The sequence below is a fragment of the Lingula anatina genome, chromosome 9, assembly GCF_051362555.1.
Source record: "Lingula anatina isolate TDL-2025a chromosome 9, LinAna3.0, whole genome shotgun sequence".
Lineage (NCBI taxonomy): Eukaryota > Metazoa > Brachiopoda > Lingulata > Lingulida > Lingulidae > Lingula > Lingula anatina.
The window spans coordinates 16,247,016-16,270,436 of NC_141775.1; the positions used below are offsets into that span (position 1 = coordinate 16,247,016).

The following is a 23,421-nucleotide window of genomic DNA, read 5'->3' on the forward strand; positions in this document are numbered from 1 at the left end:
GAAATCTGGCAGTTACTTAAAAAGATATCATCACTTTTGATCTATTTTAACTTTTCTAAACAGGCACCTTCCGGTAAACAATAACTGAAGTGAAATTAATCTGATAGTGATGATTTTCGAAAGGAGCCTGCCACTTTACCACACAAAGCTACACAGTAAAATAAAACAGAGACATGCGATTAATGTCAGCAAAAATAAAACGTATTATATTCAACGATGTATTAATTACTGTTTGATGACTACATACGTACATCAAAAACAAGATTTGACCAAAAGGCGAGAATACACGTTATTCATTCTCGGGGAGGGAGGAGGGATGTTCCCTTTCAAAAGCTCACCCCTACTGTTTACCCCGGGGTAATAGTCGTATTAACGCAGAGGCGAATTAATTTTATAAAAGAGGTCTGTATTAAGATGTCAATCACGGAAGGCGTTTTGGTGCTTAAGTGTCCCCGTGATGTGACAAGGGACATAGTAATATCCAAGTGTATCAGGATAATTCTGCTCAATAATCTGGTAAATAAGTCGAACGCATGACATACTACTGAATATTCTTTATTGTGAAAATTTGAAGAGTGAAATAAAATGAATAAAAGCACAAATTTGATAAGCTATTGGGAACAATTATAAGAGCTGGAGACAAAGTCATCTAATACTATAACCATATAATTTCCATACGGAACTTATCAAACCTGAGATCCCATTTGAACCAAGTCCTTCACAAAAAAGTAAATAAATAAATCAACAAGAGAGAACACTTCAAGAGCACAGACAAGCCCCAATGCATAATATAAATACTGATTACAGTACTGGTTTGTTTCCTTCAGGAATAATTGTGTATCCTCAAAATATAATCTAAATTAGTGAAAAAAGTCTCCAAGATATCTGGTTCACAAATGAACGATTATAAAAACAACCTCTTTTGTTGATGAATATAACCATTTCATTAATATCCATCTTCTCTCTTAACAATGGAATACAAATATGCAATTACCCATAAAGACGTTACTAAATAGGGATATTTTTAAAAGATTTTAACAATAAAATAAGGTGTATAATTACATGAAACGTACAATGATAAGAACCCTTTTGTTAGTGATAATTATGATACAGACTATAGAAAACATCACAGATTTGTCAAGGTACAACAGCAAAAAAAAAAGTGCAACTACCTTCAAAAAGTAGTGTTTTTAGGGTGACACTTAAAACAAACAATATCAATATTTACAAATAACATTACTTTTTGCTTTACAATCTGTCACTTGTTTCTCTAATGAATGAAACATACTCCATATTTTATTTATTGAATGGATTGGTACATGGCAGACATTAGTTATTCAACAATTTAATACCTCATTTATATATTTTTTCGGTTACTATTAACATTTAATTAAATGTTCAGTTCTGACTGCATGTTGCCTGAGAAGAGATTTGAGGCTCCCCTTATAGTAATGAATATGAAAAACATTAGGAACCCCCCCCCCACCCCCCGTTTTTGTGCAAGATACATGATAAATAAATGAAATAATGCAATTGAACAAAAACACTCTTTTAGAAAAATTTACAATTATAATAATAACAATAATAAGATAGCAAAATGTGCTAGCACCTAATGAAGGCCCTTCTTGCAACAAATCATTCCATTTATGTTAATATAAATTGATATCTACAGTTAATATCACAACAATAAACTTAAACCATTTTATATATGCACAATGCTGAGCTTTAATCTAACACCTCACCACCACTTGTGCCATTTCTGCTTAGTAAAGCTTGGGAACAAGTAGTTTATTCTGTCTGCATTGGATTCTCATTAATTTAATCATTTCTGATATATCTTATTTCAAATGGCACTGTCTACATCCTTACTAGCCCAGACTCATGTATTGCCGCAACTGATATTACCATGACAACACTTGCTAGGCTACAGTTGCTACAATACATATTTAACCGTGACTATAGCTTCTTCGTAATCAAGTAGTCAATAAATAAATATATGTGAGAGCATCATCACAACGTAGACTGTTTTTGTGGCAGTCTTGAAAAAAAGGCATGCTTTGTTCTGCAAATCACCATGACAACAGTTGCTATCGAGACATTTTTGTTTTTCCCTGCCCTGAACGCGAGGTTCCTCCACCACCACTCCTGGCCCCTAAAATAACAATAAATAAATAATAATACACCTAAATTAGTACACACAGAAATAAGCAAATAATATATAAATAAATTAATTAATTAAGAAAAAAATAAACAAAATAAACTTAATCAAAAGTTAGGTATTTCCATCATGCACTTGTCAATTTTAATCTAAAACTTAAATTTTGAATAATAAATTTAACGATGTGATAAATGGTGCTATTCAATGTGATTTCTCAATTCTTAATATATTACTGTCAGTATGAAGTGTGCTTTCCAACAAAAAATAATTCACAAAGAAACCATACCACTCCTGGACTGAGTTCCTGGTCTAGACATGGGTAAACTCTCTGAGAATGTCGGTTGTGGCGGAGGTTCGTTGCGACTGTCTGCGCGGTGACTCAAGTCTGGGGTGCGTACTACCTTGGGACGGGAACTGAATGCAGCTGCATATTCATTGAGGCTGGAACAATAAAAAAAAAAAAACAAGGCAGCAAAGCTGTCAAATGTACAGACAAAAAACAGGAAATAACTATGCACAAAATAGGCTACTGTCAATTCTGATGCAAAAGTACATTATGTTAAACTGCAAATTCAACATCAAATTTTAATTATGCTCAACAGGTAATACCAATGTAAGTAAAATGTGTAACAAGTTCACACTTTGAAAATGTATAACTTCCAGAAAAAGAAGTTCCTTAGACTGCTTTTCCAACTCAGACTGCATTTTAGTCCAGTATTTCTTTTTTGAAAGTTTGGCAATCATAAGTAACATGGTTTTCCCATAATGGTCATCATGGCAGCAGCACCCAAAATTGTGTTTTCTTCTATTCTGATGCAATATTACATAATGGTTAACAGCATAATAACTCAATTTTAATAATAAAATATACGTATCATGGATTTTCAGAAAATGTGACTAGCATGGGTCTTCAAGCCCGTGGAACTTCAAAGTCACACCTTGAAAATGCCAATATGTGAAAAATTAAATTTTCACAAAATAACTGTTTAACTGGCAGCAAGAATTACCAAACAGACTGTATTTCCTATTGAAGCTGTATTTTAGTCCCATGTTTCTTTCCTGTAAGTTTGAGAACAGTAAATGACATGGTTTTTCTTAAATGGTCATCATGGGAGCAGTGCCCAAAATAGTTTTTTTTTTCAAATTTTGATGCAATATTACATAATGTTTAACAGCATAATGACCATCAACTTTAATAATAAAATATTAGTATTATGGATATTCAGAAAATGTGACTAGCAAAGGTCTTCAGGCCCATGGAACTTCAAAGTCACAACTTGAAAATGCCAAAATGTAAACGAGACAGCACTGTTCTGAAATGTTTTTTTTTTTCCATTTTTAACAATTTTTAACATAAAACAAAATTATCAGTTTTCTGCCGTTTTTATATGATAAACTAAGAAAATTGATGAGATGGGAAAAATATCAACAGAGCAGTGTTAAATGTCCAATCTCTTCCATTCTGAGATTCTGAACATAGTGAATGATTGAATCTGACAAACTGCAATGATATGAGTTTATTTCCATTTTTGAAACTTTATTACACAATACACGATAACAAGTTTACCATCATTTTTACATAATCAACTAATAATGTTGTAAAATTGCAGGAAATGCCAAACAAACACTTTTACCTATCTTATTAGTTCAATAATGAAACTGTTTACATGCCTAAGAATTAAATCTGAGGAAATGTGAAAAAACTGCATTTCTTTAAAATAATGGCCCGATTATGCTGATTTTTTAACTCAACCTGCGTTTTAGCAGGAATGACAACTCCTGTGAGTTTAATGACAATTGGCCTATCTGTTTTTCTTATATTGTGTTTACAGTGTTGCATATATGCTGAAAAGTGAAAAAAAAAGCATAACTACTAAAATAGTGGCCCGATCATGCCGATTTTCGAACTTGACCTGCATTTTATGAATATTCATCAGCTCTGTAAATATACAGCCAAAAAGTAAAACTGCCTTCCACTTATCGTGTTTACAATGAAAGTGCATGGCGCCGGCGACAGCGACAGTGACGGCAACGACGGCGACGACAGACGCAGGTGATGGCAATATGTACAGACACATCTGTACATATTAACTGTACTGTTTGAGAACAGTAAGTGACATGGTTTTTCTTATATGGTCATCATGGGAGCAGTGCCCAAAATAGGTTTTTTTCAAATTTTGATGCAATATTACATAATGTTTAACAGCATAATGATCATCAATTTTTAATAATAAAATATTAGTATCATGGACAAATAGTAAACGTGACTAACAAAGGTTTTTAGGCCGATGGAACTTCAAAGTCACACCTTCAAAATGCCAAAATGTAAACAGGACTGCACTGTTCTGAAATGGGTTTATTTCCATTTTTAACACTTTTTTAACATAAAACAAAATTAATAGGTTACTGCCATTTTTATAAGATCAACTAAGAAAATTGATGAGATGTGAAAAATATCAATAGAACAGTGTTAAATGTCCAATTTCTTCCATTCTGAGATTCTGAACATAGTGAATGATTGAATCTGACAAACTGCAATGATATGAGTTTATTTCCATTTTTGACACTTTATTATACAATACACGATAACAAGTTTACCATCATTTTTACATAATCAACTAACAATGTTGTAAAGATGCAGGAAATGTCAAACAAACACTTTTACGTATCTTATTACTTAAATAATAAGGCTATTAACATGCCTAAGAATTAAATCTGAGGAAATCTGAGGAAATGTGAAAAACAGCATAACTTCTAAAATAATGCCCCGATTATGCTGATTTTCGAACTTGACCTGCATTTTAGTAAGATTGATTATTCCTGTGAGTGTCATGACAACAGGCCTAACGGTTTTCCTTAAAATGTGTTTACAAGGTTGCATATATGCTGAAAAGTGAAAAAACAGCATAACTTCTACAATAATGGCCCGATCATGCTGATTTTCGAACTTGACCTGCGTTTTATGAATATTCATCAGCTCTGTAAATATAAAGCCAAAAAATAAAACTGCCTTCCACTTATCGTGTTTACAAGGAAAGTGCACGGCGACGGCATCGGCATCGGCATCGGCATCGCCATCGGCATCGGCGACGGCGACGACAGACGCAGGTGATGGCAATATGTACAGACACATCTGTGTCTGTACATAAAAAATTAAGTTTATTAATTCTCTTATTTCTATTTTTTTTCTGTACCTGACCTTATTTTAACATTGTCAGTGTGACTTCCATATTTTTAGCACTTGAACTGGAATGTCACCACTCACAATAACACTTACTTGGCATTCTGTCCCTGCATCTTTTCCAGAGCTTTTCCTGAAGGTTTCACCGACCTCTGGGTGACGGGGGCGGCCAACTGTTTCTGTTTCCCCAGGGTCTGAGACACCAACTCTGACCCTGCCTCGTCCATCTCTGAAACCGATGGAACCAAACTGTTATCAGTCATCCTTGACAATTTTGGAAAAATAATTTCTATTTTTTTTTTTTTTTTTTAATGTCATGAATTTTACCACTCTATATCAGTGTGAGTATCTCAAACAAATACAAGAACCAAATTTCAGATCTTGTTACAATGCATTTCTGATAAAGATTTGGGATAATGAAATACCTTCAAGTGGGCGATTACGGGTAAATAGTTGACATTTCTGATAAAGATTTGGGATAATGGAATACCTTCAAGTGGGCGATTACGGGTAAATAGTTGAAATTTCTGGGAAAGAAAAGAAAAGCTTTGCAACATAATAGTCCGACATTCAACACACAAACTTTAATATCTCAACTTACTTGGAGCAGCTTGTCTTGGAGTATCTGTTGTATTGGGACGACTTTGGCCTCGACTTCCACTTCTGGTAGGAGGCCGCACCTGGTCCTTACTGGAAGGGCGCGAGGGAGGACCACCACGGGCTGTTGGCTGGCCTCTACTGGTCTCTTGTTCAAAGTCCTCCGAGTATATTTGACTGGATAAAAAACATTGCCATTTCAAACACCTGACATTTTCCAAAATAATTACATTTGTACTTTTTTTCAAGCTTTTTCACTTTAAGTTACCTTCAATGATGCACTACTTGATTTGAATCAAACATGTTTCTCATCCCATTTAATAAGTCTATTTATTTTTTTTTTTGCAAATATTACTAAAAATACTGGATATTACGGATAAGATTCATCATAATTCCATAGAAAAATTACTGCATGCCCATAGCCAGGGGGAGGGGTTTCAGGCGGTTTCCACTCTGGGTAATATTATATAGGTACGTGAAGGTTGAATGGTAAAAGGTCCACTTTTTCAGAAACAGAACCCCCCTTTTGAAATTCCTGGCTACTGGCCTGAGGGATACAATTTCCTAATTCTGACATTTGTGACTCAATCCAACTCAAGCAGTTGTCATTATACTTATAATGTAACAGTGACAAGCAGTCGCCTTGAAATACACAAACAACTCTACAACATAACTTCGTTCCCCTCTCCTAACTCATAAAAAGTTCACTGAAAGAAAACACTGTCCTCATTTAAACAAAACCTACACATCAATCTCCAGCCTAGCAAGTTATCACACTGATTTCATAACTCTCACCTGGCCTGTGGAGGCAGACTCAACTCATTCCCTATCTTCCTACTGGGCGTAACGGGTCTCTGTAACGGTCCCTCCTCCCGCACTACATCCAGGTGCTTATTCTTCTTGCGTGAGGCGTTCGTCATCACACCCAGGTACTCCGTGGAGAGGAGTTTCTCGCCAGAAAGTTCCCCTGGGTTTGGTTTGAGCACCTCCGCCTTGTCCAGGTCAGCCTCCATGGCGTCTTGGTCCTCCTGGAATACACAACCAAATATATAGGTCAGTTTGTGACCTAATTTTAATTAGGTCAGTTTGTGACCTTATTTTAATTAGGTCAATTTGTGACCTAATATTAATGATATAAAAGTGACCCAATTCTTTTTTTTTTTCTTAATCTGTCCTGGCTTCTCTGAAAATAGATGTTTTTTTCAGTGATAAATAAACTCTTAAAATTAATAGTTTATCATCAAGTTACAATTTATGACAGTCGTCAATTATGTGCTATAATAGCTTTTAATACAGACTTACAAGTTAGGCTTCTTGTTATAAAATTATGAAAACTTCTGCCAGAAGCTGCATTGTGCATACATGCAGTTTTCTTTTGACAATCAAAACAAAACAAAAAAAATTAAATTCTCATTCACTGCTGATTCCTTAATTATAAGTGACAAAATGACACTGTAATCGCACAGGCCCTAACCATGGTATTTTACACTTATCTCTGACTGAACAAGTCAAGCAAACATTAAATATGCCAACTAATCTGAAGATCTTCTGGTGTCAGTGAAAGTTAAAAAAAAAAATCAACAACATACCTCATCCTCGTCTTCCTCCTCATCATCTGAGTCTGCGTCGTCTGCTTCATCGTCTGGAAAAAAACAGATCCAATTTGAGTTCATCTTCTCTTTGATATGAGAACATTAAACCAACAACAACAAATAAAATACCTACCCTGAACAAATCTAATGAGCAAATTAAAATTTTCAAAATAATGTTTTGAGTATTTTTCCAAAAGATTTGACTTTTTTTTTTCAATTATTAATTTCCCACCTTTGCTCACTTTTTCATGTTTACCTATTATTATTTTTTTATCATTTTGTAATTTTGGCATTTTTTTTTAAATGACTTCTACTTATTTATTTTGCTGAGTAACTAATTTAATATCATTGACCTTAAGAACTTCAGAATAACTGAAGCGTCTAAAATCAGAAAGTAATAAATATCACACTTGCTAATGGATTATCAAGATGAATTATCAATAATATCTAATTTGCTATTTTGCTGACTTACTGGAGTTCAGTTGTTTAATAATGAACTCAAACTGTCTGTTCATTTAGCTGACTTACTTGAGTTCAGTTGTTTAATAATGAACTCAAACTGTCTGTTCATTTAGCTGACTTACTGGAGTTCAGTTGTTTAATAATGAACTCAAACTGTCTGTTCATTTAGCTGACTTACTGGAGTTCAGTTGTTTAATAATGAACTCAAACTGTCTGTTCATTTAGCTGACTTACTGGAGTTCAGTTGTTTAATAATGAACTCAAACTGTCTGTTCATCTCCTGTTGACCATCCTTCATAAAACACTTCAGAATCTCCTCCATGCCCTGAAAAGTTAGAGGATAAAAATGTCAGGTGAATATCCTTGAAACAATGTGATCAGACCCAGTTTCACAAAAAAAAAAAAAAGTCAGTTCCCTTGTAAGGGACATATGCATGTGTCCATGGTAGTGCTGTAACACTGTTCTTGATAGGGTAAGATGTGTACATGTAGCCATGAGGGTGCTATAACACTGTTATTGATAGGGTAACGTGTGTACATGTGACAACGTTGGTAACAAAGATTTCAGCCACTGGAACTGACTAAACTTTTTTGGTGATACTGGGACCAGCTTACCTTCCTCCTTACCCCACAGAACTAATTCTAAATCAATTGATAAAGATAAGAAAGTTGCCAGCCTGAGGTACTTAGTCTTTAGGAATCTATTCAAATCTGAAACATCTTAATAATATTTCCAAAATCGACTTCTTGGCAGAGGTAATTCTGTACATGGCATCGAGGGCAAGATAATAGTCCAAAGATTCAGTAGTCCTTAAGTTCAATAGTCCAAAGGTTCATCAGTCCCAGAGTTCACTAATATATAAAACCTTAGGACCAACAAACCCTTTTATTCAAAAACTGATAAAATGTTTTTTTTCTGGACCAATGAACCTTCTCACCAACAAATCTTAGGACTGTCAAGGCGCACTCCATGCATCAAACATGAAGGAGCAGGTATATACACATAAATACATATACTATAACACATAAATTATATGATGAGAGAACACAAACCATGGCCTTGGCCTCCTCTCGTATGGAAGGTATGGCCAGAATACTGTACAGGGCACCATTGACGTAGGGACGGATTTCATGGTTCTCGTGACCCAGGAGGTCACTTAGGACCTGAAGAGTTCGGTGAGGTGCCTCCGCACACTTCTTCTTGCCTGAATGAAAAAAAAATCAGTCAAATAAATTTTAATTAGTGATTTCTAAACTAAGACATGCCAATAAAAGAAAATAATCAATTTTCACCCAAAGCTCCCCTAATTGGCCTAAAGGTTTCTTATTGCCAGCTAAGTGCTTTAAAAATAAAAATGTAAACTTGAAAATTACCAGTCATTCGGACTGGATTGTCTGCAATATGAAGTTATAAGAGATGTGTGTTGAATTTGAAATATTATCATATTTAAGTTGGGTCTTTGCTGCAAAACACTTTGGAAATATATGAAAATCTTGTTGGTGTGCGTGCCATTTCATGACCAAATGGTGCCAATTAGTGTGTGTGTGTATGAGAAAGAGAGACGAGAGAGAGGGAGAGCATATAAGTGCCTGTGTGTGCCTGTGTGTGAGAGAGAGAGAGAGAGAGAGAGAGAGAGAGAGAGAGAGACTTGATTGCCCACCTGCAGTTCTGAGACACAGGTTCATCAGCAGAGCTATGGAGTACTCTAGTGTGTAGTCAGACAGGGAATCATTGTCCTCTAGTACTTGTACCAGCCACTGCAGTAACCCCTCGTCTATCATCACAGACTGTAGCTGACGTCTGAAACACAACACACAGTCAGTTAACACACAACATTTCTGTACCTGGCTCTCATCGTCAACTCTGCTCATTTTAAGCAGATAACTTACACTTCCTCTCCTTCTCTCTCTCTCTCTTTATAACACACACACACACACGCCTATTTAAATGTGGGCAACTGCCTTGTTTTAGAAAATGTTTTAAGTCAATACTTAATACTTCAAAGTTTTAGAGGACCACTGCAGATTTATCTTGGTCTGTGGCAGACTAAATGTTTACACAGTTTTAATTATGTAGAGTAAATTAAACATCAATAAACTCTCAAACATCTTACCCATATTAGACATTCTAAAACCCATGGTTATGATTTGTAATTTTTTATCAAATTGATACTGTAGTTTACTTCATCAGTTTTTGAAATTATTTATTGTCAGAGGTTGGCCTGCTAAATGCCAGTTTAAATGAATAATTTATTACATGATCTATATAGCATGTACCTGAGTGTTATGAGGAACAACTAAGTGCCATGCAAGCATTTTAAAAATGTGTCCCCAAACCACTAACATCAATATTTAAGTTAATTGATAGAAAGTGCAAGATAATTACAATATGTAAAATAACAGTAAGAAATCACCGAATTAATGTACATGTTATTGTTTATATAATACTATAATACATGTACTTGGAGGCCATATTATAAATATCTATGCCTAGTTTTAAATCACATCTGACCAATTTTATTTCAATAAAAAATACTTTACCATTAAACTGCATGCAGACGTACAATTTACAACACAGATTTATAAGAATGCCACAAGGGCAGTCTGTGACTGATGTGGTATTGTTTGGAATGTTTGGCACAACAGTAACATATCTTACCCTTGAGCTTCAACCACATAAAATGTACATGCACATTGATAAAGCTAAATAATATACTGAACACAACACAACTATGATGTTATCTTTATACTTTAGTCTTGTCTATATCCAAAAATATCCTTGACAGAATTAGAGATAATACAAATTTTGGCAATCATCAAAAAATGCTCCTTGAAAGAGTATTATTTGGTTTGTTTCTTTATTGATTACTTACTAACATTCCATTGTGGACCAATACAATGTATACAGTAAACAAAATGTTTCCTCGCTCTTTGTAATATCAATGTCAATTTACTCATTTCAACACAAAGACACAAAGAATCTAGAACTTAGCACATGGATCATTGTAACTTTAGTAAATACTTACGACAAACTGCTGGAAAAAACAAGTAATAACTTTTTATCTTTATCTAGATGGATAGTTTGTAAGGGTGATACCCCCCTCCGCCCAAAAAAGTATAAAACTAATGACAAAACGATCGCTTCATAAAAAAATAAATAATAAATAAATAAATAAAGTAAAAAGAAAAGGTTGGGATCAGCCATCACTGTAAAATCAAATCACAACATAATACCATCAACTGTACACACCTTTGCTGAATATCAGTATACATCTGCCCCAAATAACTGAAGCAACTTACCCTTGCTGAAAGAGATACAGCTGAATTCTTGGTACTAAAACATCTGTTTCAGTGAAAGCCCTAGTTTCTCAAAAACTCTCAGGTCAACCTTTACCTCACATAGTTTCTGTAAAGCTTGCAGAACATTTCAAGGTCAACATCATCCTTACCTGACTAAGTCCCCGTTCCCATACCTAGATTGATCTAGCAGGATGGGCCCATCTCCATGGGATTTTCGCTAAATTGCACTCAGCTTAAGTGGCTTAGATGACTGGCACGCCTACTGAAGCTGCTAAACGATAGTTAATTACCTCCTAACAGCTACAGTGGGCATGATAGACATCAGAGCCACTTAAGCTGAATGCAAATTAGTGAGCAACCCCTTGGAGATGGGTGGATCCTGCTTGATCAATCTAGGTATGGGAACAGGGTCAAAGTTTCTGTAAAGTTCTGAGAATAAACTAAGGTGCACACATCCTCACCTTAGGTACAGTTTCTGTTGGGCCATGAGGACGTTCTAAAGTCAGCCCATTCTTACCTGAAGCTGAGTTTTCGTAGGGTTTCTAGGATGGCCTTTATCCTTACCTTAGACTGAGTTTCTGTAACGCTCCTAGGATGGCCTTTATCCTTACCTTAGACTAAGTTTCTGTAAGGCTCCGAGAACATTCTCTCTTGTGATAGAATCTTTTTCCTCTGATCTCAGCGTCTCAATCATGTGACCCAGAAGACTGGAGCTGGTGGATAAGTATGTTCGCCCTGTAAGAAAAATTTTAAAGTGAAATAAATTTTCAATTCTGTAAAAATCACAATCCTCACTGAAAACAAAAAGGCAATTCTTCATCCCAAGAAATAAAAACTAAAAATAGTAAAATGAAAAAAAATATGATTAAGTTAATATCAAAAGAATAAAACACACAATGGAATATAAATTATCAGATTAGATCTAATGATTTAAGCAGACAGGGGTCAGGAAGGGGGACCAGAGGGAAGGGCTGTGAAGAGGGGGGTATATATCTGTCCAGGGCGATGTATAGGACAACTGAATCTATGTATACTCCTGAGAGAGAGAGAGAGAGAGAGGGGGGGGGAGAGAGAGGGGGGGGGAGAGAGAGAGAGGGGGGGGGGAGAGAGAGAGAGAGAGATGGGATCAAATAAGGACTGAACAGTTCCATAATGGCCAGACATAACCAGTTAGATCAGCAGATCTTGGATATAATGAATATCAGGCTTTAAAATCAATTCTAACCACTTATTCCTTCACCTTATAAAATGACATATCAGATAAGAGAGAGAGAGACTAACCTTGACAGAGTGATGCCAGGGCATTGAACAGCCTGGCTGTATACTGTCTGACCACCTCACTGGGGGAGTGTAACAGACTCATCACACCCTCCTGGGGACAGAAAATATAGTATTATCATTATTATTATTATTATTATTATTATCATTATTATTACAACTACCAGTACTCCTGTTACTGCTACTCTTACTGCTCCAAAAAAACTACTGCTACTACTACTACTGGAAAAAACTACTTCGACTACTACAAATAATGCTGCTGCTACAACTACTACTACAATTATCATTATTATTTTAAGAAAATTGTTACAATAATCATGATTTGCAACACGATATTCTGATATAAGCTCATGACAGTTTGATCCTCAATCTAAGAGTGCATTCCCAGAGACTTGGATCGATCCATCCAGATCGACCTAACTCCCTGGGGTTCACGCTAAATTGCAGTCAGCCGAGTGGCAAGAAAGTTAATTACCCCTTACAGCTTTTAGTAGGCGGAACAGACACTTAAGCCGGCTAAGCTGACAGTAATCTAGTGAGACTCCCCACAGGGATAGATGGATCTAAAATCTGTGGAAATGGGGTCTAAGAGCACTGTTATCTAAGAATATTTCCTCATAGACTGTGAACTGCCTCAGGTATGGTGTGTCTGAGTTTCAAAACATCAGTGATTTCAGTAACTCAGCCCAATAATCAGATTTCTAAATGACAGACTCACCTTGTGTTGTGCATTGTTATGGCAACAAAGAATATCATTTTTAATATATCCCTGTAACACTGTGTCCCTCTGTTCTCCTGGCGCCGAGCGGGTCAAACGCTGGAAAATTTTAATAATCGACACTCAACTTTTGAAACTTTAAACAACTCATGTTTGACATAAAACATGAATTCCAAATGTGTGATGCCATATTACAGTATAAATCACTCATGACAAATATTTCGGGCCGTGATCATATCAAAATTTTGCACAGATTAAAAAGCCTAGGAGTTAGTATAAGATCTTTAATTTTTTTTAAACTTGGATCAACAACTTATACGGATCTTTCTCTCACCCATCTTAAGGCCTGTAACAACAGTGCCCGTCTTCTCTCTGGTCCATTCACCAGGTCTTTCTTTATCTTGTCATAGTCCAGAGAAGACAGGAGACCCTGGTCCTTTTCTGGGGATCTAGAAAGATAACAGTTTGTCAAACTTAGATCTTTATTTACTTATAGATCTATTTATTCTTAAATCTTTTGATTTGTTTTAGTAAACATTATCAGTGATTATGTTTTTACACAGGCATTTTGTACGAGAACTATGTTTATAGTTTTTCAGCATGTTCAGTTTAAGATAAATATGTAAAGGCTCAAGCCCTGTTTTTTTTTTTTTGACAAGTTCAACTCTGCACATGTTAGTAATCTCCAATTTTCACTCTCTCTATTTTGCTCTCTTTCCATTCTTTTTCTCTCTCTCTCACATTCACACACTCATTCTCTCATCCTCCCCCTTTCTTTCCCTCCCTCACATATACAAACTCTCTCCTTCTCTCTCTGTTTCCATCTCTCTCTCTCTCTCTCTCTCTCTCTCTCTCTCTCTCTCTCTCTAACACTCTCTCTGTTTCCATCTCTCACTCTGTTTCCATCATTCTCTCTCTCACTCTCTCTTTCTCTCTCACACACACACGCATATACAAACTTTTTCTCTTCCTCTCTCTCTCACCATTTCTCTCTCTTTCTCTTTCCGTTTCCATTTCTCCCTGTGTCTCTCTCTCATATACAAATGCATATACAAACTCTCTCTCTCCATATCTCTCTCTCTCTATTTCTGTCTCTGTCTCTCTCTCTCTCTCCACACTCACATCTGTGGGACAGCTATGGACTGCCGGAGCACGTTGCCTGCCGTCCCGGGACGTGCAAAGTCTACAGACTGTCGCATGTGGTTGCTGAACAACCTGCTACAAATGCCCTGTATGTACTCTGCACTGATCTGGAACAGAACAATATGATTTGACGAAAAAAAAATATTTTGAAAATGCACACAACCTCCCACCCTGTTTTTCATATATAATCATACAGTGAAATACTTGTGCATTTAAAATTTAACAATATATAGCTACAACTCAGACAACTGACAAAAAATATAATTATATTTATACTAACAATGAACGTAAAAAAAAAAACCCAAAGAAGTGCCAAAATAGCATATTTCTCTTTTCCTTTTTTCTTTCCTTTATTTATTTATTTATTCATAAAAAGAACCCTGTACCATCTGTCCCTGTACTGTTTTCTCCAGTGAGTCCACCAAGTCTGCTGTAATCCCTATCAAACTATGGTAGTCTGACTGGACCTTGTTAAATCTTCTGATATATGTCATAGTACGTCTCTCTGCATCAACCACCTGCTGCTGAAGGTGCTGAAGCTCTGCTTGGACTTCTGGAATTACAGCAGGCAAATAAAAGTTAATAATAATGATTATAAAGAATAATTAACTTTTTTAACACGACCGCTTCATCTGGTTGTCTCTTTCTTACTGTGGGGGTGAATAAATAGCTTAAGTCAAATTTACTTCCAAAATTTTGAAGTAGGTGCAGTCTTTTTTTTTTTTTTTGCTGACTAAATATTTGATATTTAAACTTTGGACTTCATTTGTATCATATAAGAAACTGGTAAATTTTGAAGTAGGTGCAGTTTTTTTTTTTTTTTTTTGCTGACTAAATATTTGATATTTAAACTTTGGACTTCATTTGTATCATATAAGAAACTGGTAGCGGCAACCTCAATGCCATGTAGGGAATGTGCAATTGCTCCATAATATTTATGTAACCTTAAAGAATTGAATTTAGTTCTCGAGAATGAGGTTCAAACAGAATCTTAATCTCTGACAAAAGTTGTGCTATACTCAGATCTCCAGTTGAATAATTTAATTCTACTGCCCTGTCTACTCACCTTTACTAGGACCCCCGCCTCCTTGCTGTGAGGTGAAGCTCAGGAAAATGTCTTTTGTTTTAAATTGCTCAAATAACACTGATCAGAACTCAGAGAGAGAGAGAGAGAGAGAGAGAGAGAGAGAGAGAGAGAGAGAGAGAGAGAGAGAGTGAGAGAGAGAGAGAGAGAGTGTCTGTATGTCTTGCTGTGTGCATACATTTGCAAGTGCATATATATCCTAACTGTTTAATAATGAATAATGTGCATCTATATACCATGGAATGAAAATGTTTGTGTGTGCATATGTCCATATAAAACAACATCCTTCACAAAATGATAGTTCAGTAAAAATGATGGTTCAGTAGATTATATTATATAAACCATTGTAACTCAGTTGATTGCTATCAGATAAGGATACATAGAGGTCAAAGAGCCTGGGTTGTGTGGAAGACTGCAGTGCTAAGGTGAGGAACTTCTCCAGTCTCTGCTGTAAATCACTGGCCCAGTCCTCCTGAAGACAACAACAACAATAACAACAACAACAAAAATAAAAATAAATTTACAATATCAATAATAATCTGACAAATTACACACCTATCTTAGAGTAACAAAAAAAAATAGATGTAAGGAACCTTATAAGTAAGAAAAAATTGCATTTTCTGAGTAATATCTTATTATTATCCATCAAACAAAAAAAAATCTTTCACAGGAATATACACTCTACATCTTGTCTTGTGATAAAAAAAATGAAAAAAATTGGGCTTTTTTTTTTACTTTTCTCATATTAATGTTATCTGGATAAACTAACAACTTACTGCAAACAACTCCTTATAAGAAGGGTGAGCCCTGGGGTTTGGGACGAAGGGCAGAGCGTAGAAGGGAAGAAACTCAGTGGTTTGGCTGAGTGAAGCACCTCTGGTCTCCAGATAATGCTTGAAAGCGGCCATTCCTTCCTCTGCTTGGACCTTAGCCTGGATAATAAAGATGTCAGGTGTAAGGCTGTTTGAGAAGTCAACAGATGGGCTTGTCTTGTAAAAACTGACACCTATTTTTATTTTTTTCTTTTTTATATTCATATAAACATTTTTTTATTATTATTATTATTTATAGAACAGAGTTCACAAAGAAAAGCTTGACACCACATACTGTGACCACCTGAAATAAATTAGTTAAATATTTTGTATTTGGTGACCCAACAAAGAGCTCATCAACAGTAAAGACACAAATTAATTTTGTATCATAAAGCAAGACGTTGAATAAATCATAGGCAAATACTTGAACCATATTGTATATTTAAATAAAAAAACCTACGTACATTCATTTTCAATCTAATACATTTTGTGTGTGTTTGCGTGTCTGACCTTTGAAAAGAACAAAAGCAAAGTTGGATAAAGGCTACCTACAAGCTTTGATATCAAATCAAATAAAAAAAGGCAAAGGGAAAACTTAAGAATATGAATGTCAGTGAAAAAAATGAAGATTAAGATGGATAATGATAAAAACTGGATTATTTTATTTTGCTGAGAAAAAATGAACAAGTCCATAGGAAATCTGTGTAAAAACTTAGTAACACTGTTGGGTTCTTTAATATTAAAAATAGAAAAAAAAAATACTAAAATAAAACAAGAAAAAGGCGAAAGAAAATAAAATGTAAATCCTTTAAAACATCCACAACATCATCATAAAATCAGGTATAAATAAATGAATAATTGTCTGATAAAACTTGTAAGCAGCCTTTACCCAAGCAGACTTGAATCTGTCAGTACTGAGGGCCATGCAGGTATGCTCCTCCTGGTGCAGCGAACACAGAACCAGAAAGAAAACTGACTTCAAAACATACATTTAATTACTAATAGTAATACTATAACTGTACTGGTATACAACAATAAATTAGTCTTTCGTCAATTAAAAACCTCCCCTCTCCCCCAAAGAGATGTTTTGATTGTTTTGAATCTTTCCTCTTATTTATAAAGCAAGAAATTCAATAACACTATAAACAAAGTAGAAAGCAACAAAGCCATGACAGCATCAAAGGCAGAAATACATGACAACTATCCTAATATCAATTCCAATAGCATTAAAAACTACACACTTTAATTCTACTACTACTTCTCTGTCTACATAATGATTTAGACTAACAGTTAGACAATCTGTCTAGATTCTAAACAAAGACACACAGGAATCTTGAGGCATCTAAAATCAGAAAATTTACCTCTTCTTCAGAAAATTCCTACAAAGAATAAGAACAGGCATTATGTTAGTAAAGTGCCACATGGAGTCTATTTGTGCTGGTTAAATATAATAAAAATAAAAAAAAGTAAAATATTGGGCTTACTCTGAAATAGAGTCTTAAGGGTAAATGGTAAATATACTGTCAGTAGGCTAACTTTGCTTAGGATCTCATTTAGGGATTTAATTTACTCAGATTCACTCTGTGAGAACTCCCTGCAGAGTTGGATTGACCCAAGTACTAGTATAAAATTTGCTCAATTTTACAAGAAAACTTGACAAACTTTATTTTTAAAATTTAATTGTTTTAAAACCTCTACAGTTCCTATAATGGCTACAAGTATTTATTCCAGAGTGAGCCCAAACCAAAAACCAGAAGTTTGTAAAGCAATGCTTAATCAATAGTCAATTACTCACTAGTTGTTCGAGGAGGCATGTCAAGCAGTATAGCCGATTCTGCTAATTGCACTTTAGCGAAAATTCCTGGCAAAGTTGGATTGACCCAGTTGGTACAATATGTGAATCTGAATAGACACTATGTTTGTAAAAAAAAAAACTTCATCCCATTCCTCACTTCACATGGGTGAAGTCCAATAGCAAAATGCATAGGCTTTATGGTTTTCCTGGCTGCCATCCCGATTTTTTTTTTTATAACTCATGTCTCCACCACATCTGATCCTATTCCGGTGTATCCCCTACCTTTTTTTTTTACATCGTCATAACCCCCACTCCCAGTAACATTCTATCCCAGTGTGTGCCTGCCTTCTTTACCAGCTCTCACCTCATCTCCCATCCCACGGATCATGGGATAGACGGCAAAATAGATGTACAGGTAGAACTCTAACTTTAACAGCTCTCACCTCATCTCCCATCCCACGAATCATGGGATAGATGGCAAAATAGATGCACAGGTAGAACTCTAACTTTACCAGTTCTCACCTCATCTCCCATCCCACGGATCATGGGATAGATGGCAAAATAGATGTACAGGTAGAACTCTAACTTTACCAGTTCTCACCTCATCTCCCATCCAACGGATCATGGGATAGATGGCAAAATAGATGTACAGGTAGAACTCTAACTTTACCAGTTCTCACCTCATCTCCCATCCCACGAATCATGAGATAGATGGCAAAATAGATGTACAGGTAGAACTAACTTTACCAGCTCTCACCTCATCTCCCATCCCACGGATCATGGGATAGATGGCAAAATAGATGTACAGGTAGAACTCTAACTTTACCAGCTCTCACCTCATCTCCCATCCCACGAATCATGGGATAGATGGCAAAATAGATGTACAGGTAGAACTCTAACTTTACCAGCTCTCACCTCATCTCCCATCCCACGAATCATGGGATAGATGGCAAAATAGATGTACAGGTAGAACTCTAACTTTACCAGCTCTCACCTCATCTCCCATCCCACGAATCATGAGATAGATGGCAAAATAGATGTACAGGTAGAACTCTAACTTTACCAGCTCTCACCTCATCTCCCATCCCACGAATCATGAGATAGATGGCAAAATAGATGTACAGGTAGAACTCTAACTTTACCAGCTCTCACCTCATCTCCCATCCCATGGATCATGGGATAGATGGCAAAATAGATGTACAGGTAGAACTCTAACTTTACCAGCTCTCACCTCATCTCCCATCCCACGGATCATGAGATAGATGGCAAAATAGATGTACAGGTAGAACTAACTTTACCATCTCTCACCTCATCTCCCATCCCACGGATCATGGGATAGATGGCAAAATAGATGTACAGGTAGAACTCTAACTTTACCAGCTCTCACCTCATCTCCCATCCCACGGATCATGGGATAGATGGCAAAATAGATGTACAGGTAGAACTAACTTTACCAGCTCTCACCTCATCTCCCATCCCACGGATCATGGGATAGATGGCAAAATAGATGTACAGGTAGAACTAACTTTACCAGCTCTCACCTCATCTCCCATCCCACGGATCATGGGATAGATGGCAAAATAGATGTACAGGTAGAACTAACTTTACCAGCTCTCACCTCATCTCCCATCCCACGGATCATGGGATAGATGGCAAAATAGATGTACAGGTAGAACTCTAACTTTACCAGCTCTCACCTCATCTCCCATCCCATGGATCATGGGATAGATGGCAAATAGATGTACAGGTAGAACTCTAACTTTACCAGCTCTCACCTCATCTCCCATCCCACGAATCATGAGATAGATGGCAAAATAGATGTACAGGTAGAACTCTAACTTTACCAGCTCTCACCTCATCTCCCATCCCACGAATCATGAGATAGATGGCAAAATAGATGTACAGGTAGAACTCTAACTTTACCAGCTCTCACCTCATCTCCCATCCCACGAATCATGAGATAGATGGCAAAATAGATGTACAGGTAGAACTCTAACTTTACCAGCTCTCACCTCATCTCCCATCCCATGGATCATGGGATAGATGGCAAAATAGATGTACAGGTAGAACTCTAACTTAACCAGCTCTCACCTCATCTCCCATCCCACGGATCATGGGATAGATGGCAAAATAGATATACAGGTAGAACTCTAACTTCATGGCCACGCTGTCCTCATTTTTCACAGAGTCACCAAGGTTCTCCTCCCAAACTTTGAAAAACTCTACTCGTTTTCCATACTGGAACAGCTGCACCATCTCGTTCTGTAGAAAGAGAGAAAAAAGAAGATAATACAAAATGAAATATTTCTTTAAAATATTCTGCTAGACTGGCTACGCCTTGATGAATAGCACTTTAGATACATATTCCACAAGAAGAAAATACATTTAATAATCTTTTAAAGAACAAGTTTGAATACAAACAAAGGGGCCTTCTTCCCTCACCTTTACTTTTTTATTACTCTTGTATTTAATTTTTTACTCTGCAAAAATTTAATGTTACAATTCAAGGTCTGTTCCTTTTCTTCCATCCCCGTATTTTTTTTTATTTTAGCCATCTTCCCCTTTTCTCCTCGTTTTTATAGATCTATCTAGTACTTACCTTGTGTATCTAGAGACAACAGTTTTCCCAGCAAACCATCCAACCGTCATTTGGACGGCCGCCAGCATCCCTGGACGGCCTAAGGTTTCAAAGATGGCTGTACGGCTTATAGATTTTTTTTTGGAAATATGACGAATTTAAGCATACTTGGACTCTAAAATTTTGTAGGAAATTACATGTTATAATTATGGATGGCGTGTACCCCCAATCCTGGGAAAAACCCTGTCTGGAGGAGAGAGAGTTGAGGAAGAATCCATTCTTTACCTGTACTGCTAGGAGCCTGGAGTTGGTCCTGGGGGGTTTGGCACCTTTCTTGGAGGGTGAAATTGTCTTCCCTTTCTCTGAACATTCCGTTTCAAATGAACTGACTGCACGCTCGTAACCAGCAAACTCTAGGTACTGAAACAAACACAACGCACATAATGAAACAAAACTGAAGTAGGATTTATTGCAGTCTTTTTCTCAATCTAGCATTATGTTATTGTATCTTTAGTTGATAATATGTAAAAACTAAGCCAAATTAATAGTTTGTGTCACAACAGTAATAAATTTGAAAACTTTTTTTTAGGAAATGTTTTCTTTTACTAATTTAGCAAAACTAAAATAACCTTTAATATTCCCAGAAATTTTTAAACACAAAACCTGCTACGATGTCTGTGTAAAGTTATTTCCACTACTTCAATTCTTCTTTTGAAATAGGAATCACTCTTAACACAATGCCTAATGCCAGTAAAACAGAAGATAAACATGTTAAATATTATAATATAAATCTATTCAGTTGCTGATCAGTGCCTGCTTTGGGGCAGTAGACTCTTAGCTTCAGTTGATAAGGTGTCAATAGGCTAAAAGTTTTTGATAACAGGCAGAACCACAAAATAATTACCTCTTTCACAATGGCGTTCAGCTCACTTTCAAAGGCCACCAGTGACCCTGACATGTTGAGGGAGATCAAATGGCTTCACCACAGATATAAGTAGTACACAGAAGGACAGCACCCTCCTGTAATCCAAGCTGCCGAGTTGGACTGCCTAGTTTGAGTTAATTAACCTGAAATATTGAAAATATAATAATTATTAGGTAACATTATTCTAATGCAATTGTAATTATTTATTATTTTCATTGGTATTTTGTGAAATATTATTGGTGGCGTGCACGGTGGTAAAATAATTAAGTTGCTTAAAGGGATAATAACTCTTTGTATGAGATCTATATTTCACAATAAAAACATTGTGAATAACTCATAGAAATATCATGTATTCTGTTTTACGACAAAAACAGCAGTTATAGCTATTATTCTGATATCTAAGCTTGTCTTTAGACCACGTGACCTCCATTGATGGCTATACTCTGTTAAAATCTCTTAAGAGATTTTAACAAAAAACCAAACTTTTTAGAAAAAAACCAGGGACTAACTTTGAATGTAAAAATGGATTCATTAACCATTGGTTAGTATGGGAAAATTGTCGTTTACTCCAGGAAAATTCATTTTTTGGCCGAAACGAAGAGTTATTATCCCTTTAATGTGCTTCAGTCTATCTATATAGTCTCAATTAACATAGTCATTTTAACCGCCTAATTGATAGAGGTTTGGGCCTGTGGTCGGGAAAGGCTTACTCTACCACAATAAATGTTTTACTAAAAACAGAAAATACTTGAGAGCAAGACTTTCATTAGCACGAAAATTCATGCGTTAGCACTCCTATTGACGATTCTGATATGTACTGTCTGTGCTAATGCATGAAAGCAAAGGCCTCAAAAAGTTGGAAATGAAAACCGGTTGCCGAACCAGCCGAACCTCATGCGCAGTAGGTTACTGGCCCTCGCGTCATGATATGAGTAGATTTGACCTGGTTTTCGTCTGTTTGTAACGGGTGCATGATTTTACGACGGTCAAACTGGTAGATAGACAGATGAATTTAAGAAAAGTGATACTCTGTTGATGGGAAAGCTGGTTGGCTTCACAGAAATGTGCGTGTTGAGGAGATGAGATGTAAAAAATAAAAATTTGAGAGCTGCCGCACCGCGGCTGGTTCGGCAACCGGTTTTCATTTCCAACTTTTTGAGGCCTTTGCTTTCATACGTTAGCACAGATAGTACATATCAGAATCGTCAATAGGAGTGCTAACGCATGAATTTTCGTGCTAGATTTTCATGAGACTTTTTGACAGAAGTGGCGGACAAAAGTCGTTCGAAAAGAAATATCAAGAAGTCCGGGGCTGTTCCAGTGATATCAAATACGTTGTCCAAATAAATAAACCTTACCTTCAAAATATACAACGAGCCGAAACACTTTTTTTCCTTACCTTTCCCTCTTATCAAAAATTTCACGTAGATAAATACATCTTGCTTGCAAATAGCAACTAACATAAGTCCCGCAGAAAATGGAGTGCCGAGGCTAATATATATTGCATTAGGTGAGACAGTGAGAAGAATTAAACAGATTGTGTTTCGTGCTTGTACTCGACGGTCCCGTGATGTTATTATAAGATTGCTATTAAACTGACAAAAAACGCTGATTTATGAAAACAAAGGTTTATCTAAACATTTAATTATTTAAGTATAACATGTTAACAATTTGACTTTCCGGGGTTTGATAATAATATAGGCATGGACAGGGGAGAAATATGGAACATTTTATGTAAGAAAAAACGAAAACTGTCGAGTCAATGAATTAATTTGACACTTTTTTCTGTTCTTTATCA

The 23,421-nt window shown here is 36.0% G+C and overlaps 1 protein-coding gene across 8 annotated transcripts; it reads right to left on the reverse strand.

Annotated features, from left to right (window-relative positions):
- Window positions 1–539: 539 nt before the first annotated feature.
- On the reverse strand, window positions 540–23,122 carry LOC106163807 (lisH domain-containing protein ARMC9). Of its 8 annotated transcripts, XM_086995483.1 has the most exons (24): window positions 23,023–23,122; window positions 21,603–21,766; window positions 20,984–21,118; window positions 20,212–20,382; window positions 17,687–17,704; window positions 17,215–17,265; window positions 16,290–16,445; window positions 15,893–15,985; window positions 15,496–15,520; window positions 14,816–14,982; window positions 14,409–14,536; window positions 13,621–13,735; window positions 13,287–13,385; window positions 12,572–12,662; window positions 11,902–12,025; window positions 9,652–9,791; window positions 9,044–9,195; window positions 8,225–8,315; window positions 7,526–7,578; window positions 6,732–6,964; window positions 5,941–6,113; window positions 5,436–5,568; window positions 2,445–2,599; window positions 540–2,152 (listed from the first exon to the last, which is right to left on the reverse strand). In XM_086995483.1, exons 2-24 carry the CDS (start codon window positions 21,654–21,656, stop codon window positions 2,088–2,090), a joined length of 2,622 nt encoding a protein of 873 aa, XP_086851609.1. In that variant the 5' UTR covers window positions 21,657–21,766; window positions 23,023–23,122; the 3' UTR covers window positions 540–2,087. The 8 variants fall into 8 exon arrangements, with proteins under 8 accessions (XP_086851609.1, XP_086851610.1, XP_086851612.1 ...); XM_086995484.1 differs by lacking the exon at window positions 17,215–17,265; XM_086995486.1 differs by lacking the exons at window positions 17,215–17,265; window positions 17,687–17,704.
- Between the last annotated feature and the right edge of the window lie 299 nt (window positions 23,123–23,421).